At 42.2% G+C, this 8,673-nt stretch overlaps 1 protein-coding gene across 1 annotated transcript; it reads left to right on the forward strand.

The window, feature by feature from the left end:
* The first annotated feature begins 2,129 nt into the window (after positions 1–2,129).
* On the forward strand, positions 2,130–7,429 carry LOC138794704 (protein ripply2.1-like). The gene is made up of 3 exons (XM_069973532.1): positions 2,130–2,359; positions 4,169–4,236; positions 5,959–7,429. Exons 1-3 carry the CDS (start codon positions 2,228–2,230, stop codon positions 6,101–6,103), a joined length of 345 nt encoding a protein of 114 aa, XP_069829633.1. The 5' UTR covers positions 2,130–2,227; the 3' UTR covers positions 6,104–7,429.
* Positions 7,430–8,673: the final 1,244 nt, after the last annotated feature.

Below are 8,673 nucleotides of genomic sequence, written 5' to 3' on the forward strand. Positions count from 1 at the left end.
AAACTACACAATCGAGCTGGCACGCTATATCATGTGGATTGCCAAAACTGCAACAGCTGCATCAGCAAAATCATCCACAACCAGCTTTATTATACTGTATAAAATGGCTTATGAAATCAAATTGGAGACTAGTTTCTCTGGATCATCTACAAAATCTGTGTATTTCCATTCCTTTGTTCTTCATCTAAAAACACTAATTATCCAAAAGTACAAGCAATTTTATTGGTAATTTTTTAAAAAAGTGAAAGGAAGGAAAGGAAGGAAAATACTAAAGGCGCTTCTATGTTTCCTCCAGGACTAAAGGTCTATTACACTGAATGATTATCAGTCTTACTTAGCCGATTACCAACCGTTCAGACTTCAATTCTATTGAATCCATGTGTGCCCGCATCCCAATTCCACATTAAACACAATGGAGAGTGTGGCCGGAGCCACACTCTCCATTGTCTGACCTGTCAGGCTTGTGCGGCCGCTATTCAATGAATAGAAGCCGCACAAAATTTTTACTGCAGTTGCTGGGGATCGCGGACGGTGTGTATACTATTATGGGGGAGATTTATCAAACATGGTGTAAAGGGAAACTGGCTCAGTTGCCCCTAGCAACCAATCACATTCCACCATTCATTTTCCAAAGAGTCTTCCCCTATGTGTACACACTCTGGCCCGGATCCCACTAATTTTCCATTGAATGTCTTTTTTTACTTAATCGCGAACGTTGTTGCAAATTGCAATAATGGCCATGATTAATTCAAAAAATATGTTATGTGAACATAGCCTAAGAAATAAAAGCTGATCTCTAAATCCTATGGGCAACAAAAGGAATCTTACTATAAGACAGCATGATGAATCTCCCCCATAAATTATGTGCGGAAAGTCCACAACGTTTACAGCGGCAGCAAAACGAGTGGGATTTCCGAAATCTCAACCAATGAAAAACTGTGACCTGCAGTGTGGAAACTTTCAAAAACGGCTGTTGTTTTTCGGAAAAATTACATAGCCTAAGGCTATGTTTACACAGTGTATTATTTAAGATAAGAACGGCCGTTGTTTGCGATTAAAACAATGGCCATTCTTTCTTTAAAATAATGCACTGCATTAAGGTCTATGGGGAACATCGGCCGTTGTTCACACACTGTATTAAGCAACAGCCATTGTTCAACAGGGCCGCAGATATAATTGACAGCCAGAGTGTGAACAACGGCCGTTGTTCTGCAATGTTCACACAATGTATGGCCGTTCTGACAGCCGTACATTGGATACAGTTTGATGGTATTTTGGATTGCAGGCACGACCAAATGTCTCCGCAATCCAAATAAAATAAAATGATGTTCCTGCGGCCAATATGGCAGTTTGAACATATCAAACAGTGGCCGTTGTCTTAACACAGTGTGAACATAGCCTTATTATCAAAACCTGCACAAACCTGCTGTTTTTTTTTTCACAAATCTTAGACCATGTTCACACTATGCATATTTTCAATTAATAACGTTTATTGTTGCATACTGTTGTATTTATTACATGGAACGATAATCGGCTGAATCAGGCTGATTTGGCTGATTATCATTCCGCGTAATAGTACCCTAACTATGTCCATTCATACAATTGTTATCATACCACATATATTCCAGTGATCATAGGACAATACACACACACATTATATATATATATATATATATATATATATACATGAGTCCAGTGATGAGTGTGACAGTAGTAAGGGCAGGGCTGCCTATACATATATATATATATATATATATATATATATATATATATATATATATATATATATATATATATGTGCATGAGTCCAGTGATGAGTGTGACAGTAGTAAGGGCAGGGCTGCCTATACATATATATATATATATATATATATATATATATATATATATATGTGCATGAGTCCAGTGATGAGTGACAGTAGTAAGGCTGGGCTGCCTATGTGTATGTATATATATATATATATATATATATATATATATATATATATATATATATATATATATATATATATATAGTGCAGTAGTAAGGGCAGGGCTGCATGTGGCAGCAGGTAATGGGCCCAGCAGCAGCAGCAGGGGGGCAGCTTTCCCCGCACCATATGTCCCAGCACGTGTCCCCGGGTGAGCGCCTTCACACCCGGCCATGTGGGGGGAGGGCCCTGCTGCAGACAGGCGTCAGGATATAATGACAGGATCTGCGAGCGGCAGTCAGTGATCGGAGGCAGCGATGGACGCAGCCCAGCAGAGAGGGGGCCCGGCAGGCGGCAGCCAGCAGCGAGCAGAGGCCGGCAGCTGTGCAGCCATGTGGAGACCGTGGAAGGAGCCGTCAGTCACCTCACACACCGGGCGGCAGCAGCAGGTAAGTCCCGGGCTCTGTAGCAGCAGGCAGGGCGGTCATTGTCCCTCACACCAGGAGGACTATCCGGGACCAGGCAGCGCTGTATACTGTGTCTGCACTGCCCAGTATGTGACCGGGGGGCTGTGACTGCTGGGGGCCTCTATACTCATAGCTATACTGCATATACAGTACTTACTGATAGCTATACTGGCTATACAGTACTTACTGACAGCTATACTGCATATACAGTACTTACTGACAGCTATACTGCATATACAGTACTTACTGACAGCTATACTGGCTATACAGTACTTACTGACAGCTATACTGGCTATACAGTACTTACTGATAGCTATACTGCATATACAGTGCTTACTGACAGCTATACTGGCTATACAGTACTTACTGACAGCTATACTGCATATACAGTACTTACTGACAGCTATACTGGCTATACAGTACTTACTGACAGCTATACTGGCTATACAGTACTTACTGACAGCTATACTGGCTATACAGTACTTACTGACAGCTATACTGGCTATACAGTACTTACTGACAGCTATACTGCATATACAGTACTTACTGACAGCTATACTGGCTATATAGTACTTACTGATAGCTATACTGGGTATACAGTGCTTACTGACAGCTATACTGCATATACAGTACTTACTGACAGCTATACTGGCTATATAGTACTTACTGACAGCTATACAGTACTTACTGACAGCTATACTGCATATACAGTACTTACTGACAGCTATACTGGCTATACAGTACTTACTGACAGCTATACTGGCTATACAGTACTTACTGACAGCTATACAGTACTTACTGACAGCTATACTGGCTATATAGTACTTACTGACAGCTATACTGGCTATATAGTACTTACTGACAGCTATACAGTACTTACTGACAGCTATACTGCATATACAGTACTTACTGACAGCTATACTGGCTATATAGTACTTACTGACAGCTATACAGTACTTACTGACAGCTATACTGCATATACAGTACTTACTGACAGCTATACTGCATATACAGTACTTACTGACAGCTATACTGGCTATACAGTACTTACTGACAGCTATACTGGATATACAGTACTTACTGACAGCTATACTGGGTATACAGTGCTTACTGACAGCTATACTGGGTATACAGTACTTACTGACAGCTATACTGGGTATACAGTACTTACTGATAGCTATACTGGGTATACAGTGCTTACTGACAGCTATACTGGGTATACAGTACTTACTGACAACTATACTGGGTTTACAGTACTTACTGATAGCTATACTGGGTATACAGTACTTACTGATAGCTATACTGGGTATACAGTACTTACTGACAGCTATACTGGCTATACAGTACTTACTGACAGCTATACTGGATATACAGTACTTACTGACAGCTATACTGGGTATACAGTACTTACTGACAGCTTTACTACCTATACATAGCCCCATATAGAATGAACGGCTCTGGTCGCCCACGTGCACTGCTGCTTTATTCATTCAGGGGCCATATGACCTTGGTTTTTGGGATCAGTAGCTTTCGGGGTCCCAGTAGTCAGACCCCCACAGATCAGCTGGTTATCCTCTATGCTGTGACTATGGGATAACTTTTGATGTTGAGGCTACCCCTTTAAGGAAAGTCTCTTACAGTGACATTGTTCGAATCATTAGATGGAGTCAGAAGTGCTGATATTAATAGACAAATTCCTATGTGCAGTCAGTTTGTGTGTTTGAGCCTTTGTTGTATGTACATGTTGTTGTGTAATATGATGTAATATAACGTGTTTCCTGTCCTCCACAGCCATCAAGTTTAATCGAAAGCCCCATAGGCGACAAAATGAAACTACCCGCCTTTCAGCATCCTGTTAAGTAAGTACGATACAGAAATATAGATGTAATACTGATGACTTACTTTAGTCTATAATACGTCTGTATATTATATATGTATACCAGTATGCACCTGTCAAACAGGCATCAAGCTTTTTTTTACTTAAAGGGGTTGTCCAATGAAAATCTTTTTCTTTCAAATCAACTGGTGCCAGGAAGTTATATTGATTTGTAATTTACTTCTATAAAAAAAAAAATCTCAAGTCTTCCCATACTTATCAGCTGCTGTATGTCCTGCAGGAAGTCTTGTTTTATTTTCAGTCTGACACAGTGCTCTCTGCTGACATCTCTGGCCGAGACAGGAACTTTCCAGAGCAGGAGAGGTTTTCTATGGGGATTCATAGAAAACCGAGACGGCCGGAGATGTCAGCAGAGAGCACTGTGTCAGACTGAAAATAAAACAACACTTCCTGCAGGACATACAGCAGCTGATAAGTATGGGAAGACTTGAGATTTTTTTTTAATAGAAGTAAAACCTAAATCTATATAACTTTCTGATATCAGTTAATTTAAAAGAAAAAGATTTTTGCTGGACAACCCCTTTAAAACCCTGCGGCCAGATGTCAGTGAGAGATGGTCTCACTCATTATTATTATTATTTTAGTGTAGATGTAAATTTTGAACCAAAACCAGTGGGTTTAAAAGGAATAGGAAATAGAAAGGGTTAGACCGCCATCACATCACATTTTTGGGGTATGCTGCTTGCAGCCATTATGAGAAGAGTAGACAACATTTCCAAAAAATACTCCAAAATTGTAATATCACACTAGGTGCGCAACACTTTTACCTGGTGTGATATAAAAATTTTGGAGTATTTTTGGAAGTCGTCTTTTACCACCTTGGGCCCGGTTTTGTGAGACGGGCACCCACCATTATCATATGTGTCTGGTGCTGCTGTTGCGTCTAAGGAACCTCTGGCAGCCATTAGTTATTCTGTCTTACAGAGCACATTGCAAATTCATAAGCTGTGGATGCAGCGTGCCACCTCTTTATGTAACAGTTCTGTCCAGGGAACCGGAAACAATAGGGATATTCCTGCTCTTCATGAACATTGGTAGCTACTGACGCTTGGGGGAAACGTTTCTTCCAAAGCCTGCCATGTTACCCTAGCTGCAGATAATCAATTACACAAAATCCACAAAAAGCCGGCACTACCTCATGTATATAGCCTAGGGTTGTATATAGGAAGTGGATATTGAATGCACGGTATATAAAGTCACTGGTTGGTGTTCACTTTCCCAAGAACAATATGTATGTAAAATAATCCAAGGAAACGAAGAAAATAGGAGAGGGCACTCACCATATACAGTGATCTTCTTTATTTTAGTGCTTTGTAAAAAAACATGCAGGACATTCAGGGCTGCTGCGTAGGACGCAAGCACTTTAGATGAACAGAGGTATCAGCTGGTTCGCACGCATGCGTGCTTCTTTGGTAGGACCTACCGAAGAAGTGCACATGCACGCGAACCAGCTGGTAACTGTTCATCTAAAGTGCTTGCGTCCTACGCAGCAGCCCCGAATGTCCTGCGTGTTTTTTTACTTTTTTACAAAGCACTAAAATGAAGAAGATCACTATATATGGTGAGTGCCTTCTCCTATTTTCTTCGTTTTCTTCAATTACACAATATGTAAACTTAGAAATACAATTGTCTAACAGCCCGTTTTTTTTTTTATTTTATTTTTATTTTATTTTATATTTTACAGGCTTTTCTGGCCAAAGTCAAAATGCTATGACTTTTTGTATCAGGAGGCTGAAGAATTGCTCAAAAACTTTCCAGTTCAGGCCACCATTTCTTTCTATCAGGAATCAGACAGCAGTTCTGAGGATGAAGACACATATGAGAATTAAGTCCCTCTGTAGAATTCTACTCTAAATTTGGGATACGCATCTAATGGACCATGACTGCGCTGATACAGGACAAACTCTACACTCTCACGTGACAGTCAGGACGAGCAAGGCGTTATTCTAAGGAGGACCGCACACCTCGAAAGCCTGCGTCTCCATGTCGGATGGCTCAGCCCATAAGAGTTTATCTATTGCAACATTTCAGCGTATTCATAAAATGGTCAGTTTTATTGACCAAAAGGACCATCTCATATTTACAAGGATTTTTTTAAACTTTATTTTTATGATATAAACACTGACGCTGTATCGCTGCCAATACTTGAAATAGATTCTGCTGCTTGAAACAGTGTTTTTTTTATTTACAAGTCTATGTGGTGCTAGTCTACTGATGAATAGGAAATGAGACGTATAGGTTCAGCTATTTGGTCCCAATTTCAAACTGATTTCCCGTGACATATACCTTTACTTAAAGGGCACTTGCTCCAGATAGAGAACTCATTAATATAGGCTTTCGTAAGATGCCCCATACATGAAAGTGATTGTGCGCTGGCGATACCTTCTGGAATAAGATCTCTCTCAACACAGCATTATATACACAGTGCACATGTGATCTTCTGGCCACTTTGATTAACGGCCATTTAGGGGATACAGATACACCGCCAAGCTTCTCAATGGAAGGGCATCATGTACAAAACCTAAAATTAAAGGAGACGTCCAGCCATTTTAAAAAGCCGTCAGGGACAGGGGGGAAATTGATAACGAGTATGAACTTACCTCTCCCCGTGCCCACAGTGAATAACAGGACCGGCCTTGGGACTCCCGCCGGAAGATATTTTCCACCAAGTTGTGATGATGTCACGACTTAGTGGAAAATGCCTGTACCGGTTGATGGACTTGCCGCTCAGCCAATCAGTGACTGAAGCGGTGTCCCGCCCCAGTCACTAACTGGCTGAGTGGCTACTCCATCAGCCGGGTCGTGACGTGTACACTCTGGAGCCCGGCTGGGGTCCCAAGGCCAGTCCTGCCCCTCACCCTGGGCACAGGGAGAGGTAAGTTTGTACTTGTTAACAAATTCCTCCCTGTCCCTGCCAGCTGCCGTATTTTCAAAATGGCCGGACTTCTTTAAAAGCTGCCTGGAAAAAGATGCTCTTTGGTTTTTAACGCTTGACCTCTGACCTCTTATATATCTACATCTATGCAATCAGACTTTTATAATACATTTTGTGTATCTGTTTCACGCCGAGCACTTTCTGCCTTCAATATAAATGTAACTACTAATTTATTTTATGTGTATTTGTACTGTCATTTGTAAGATGTTATTTATATTAAAATTTAAATTTTATAAAGCTAGGAACCTCCAAGAATGAATTGCTTCTATTTCTTCCACTGCTCTTCAATACAGTACTGTAAAAAACAAAACAAGTGTTTGCCCCTTATCCAATTTATTTTATTTTTTCTTATTTGTCAGATAACAATATTTGGATCATCTGATCATCTGTATTATAAGATAAAAAATAAAAGTATACCACAAAACACATTGGCTAATTAAAGAAGAAGTCTGGCGGATTATAAAAGCAGGCAGTCGGCAGGGGGAAATTCATTACAAGTACTAACTTATGTCTCCCCGTGCCCGCAGTGAGTGACAGGACCGGCTTTGGGAACCCCACCGGGCTCCGGGTCCTCTGAAGCTGGCACGTCACGACCTGGCTGATGGACTGGCCGCTCAGCCAATCAGTGACTGGAGCAGTCACAGATTGGCTGAGCAGGCAGTCCTTCAGCCGGGACAGGCCTTTTAAACGACAACTCCGGCCGAAACGTATTTTTTTAATATGTTACTTATGGAAAGTTAGACAAATTCCTAATGTACATTAATTATGGGAAATGCACATATAGTGCATCCCCATCACCAACCCCCCCCCCCCCCGCTGCCGTCACATATGCACTGTACTACTCCTTCTATCATCTGCTCATAGTGTGAGCAGATGATGGGGGAGTAGTACCAGGGCTTTCCCCATCACCAGCATACCCTGCTGCCGCACAGCAGTTTACACCCCCTGCTGGGACTGCAGAGCTCACTGCCGCCCCCGCGTCTTGCTGAAACGTTACCTGATGTCACCCGAGCTGCTGGCGGTGACATCAGGGAAGGAATCAGCAAGACACGGGGGCGGCGGTGAGCTCTGCAGTCCCCGTGCAGTGCAGTGGCAGGGGGTGCTGGTGATGGGGATAGCCCTGGTACTACTTCATCATCATCTGCTCATACTATGGGCAGATGGTAGGGGAAGAGTAGTACAGTGCATATGGGGGGGGGGGTTTGGTAACGGGGATGGCCCTGGTACTACTACCACATCATCTGGTCATACTATGAGCAGATGATGAGAGGAGTAGTACAAACTTCTCCTTAATTGCCTTCCGTGGGGGTCCCACAGCCGCTCCAGCTGCTCACTGCAGGCATGGGGAGAGCGAGTGGGAAGAGCGGGGAGCAGAAGGAGGGGCTGCACGAGCGATCTTTAGATCGTCTGGGTAGTCCATAGGAGAAAGTGGCGGTCTGCCTATTAAACAGAGCGGCGGCCAGC

This window comes from Dendropsophus ebraccatus, chromosome 6, assembly GCF_027789765.1.
Source record: "Dendropsophus ebraccatus isolate aDenEbr1 chromosome 6, aDenEbr1.pat, whole genome shotgun sequence".
In the NCBI taxonomy this organism is placed as follows: Eukaryota; Metazoa; Chordata; class Amphibia; order Anura; family Hylidae; genus Dendropsophus; species Dendropsophus ebraccatus.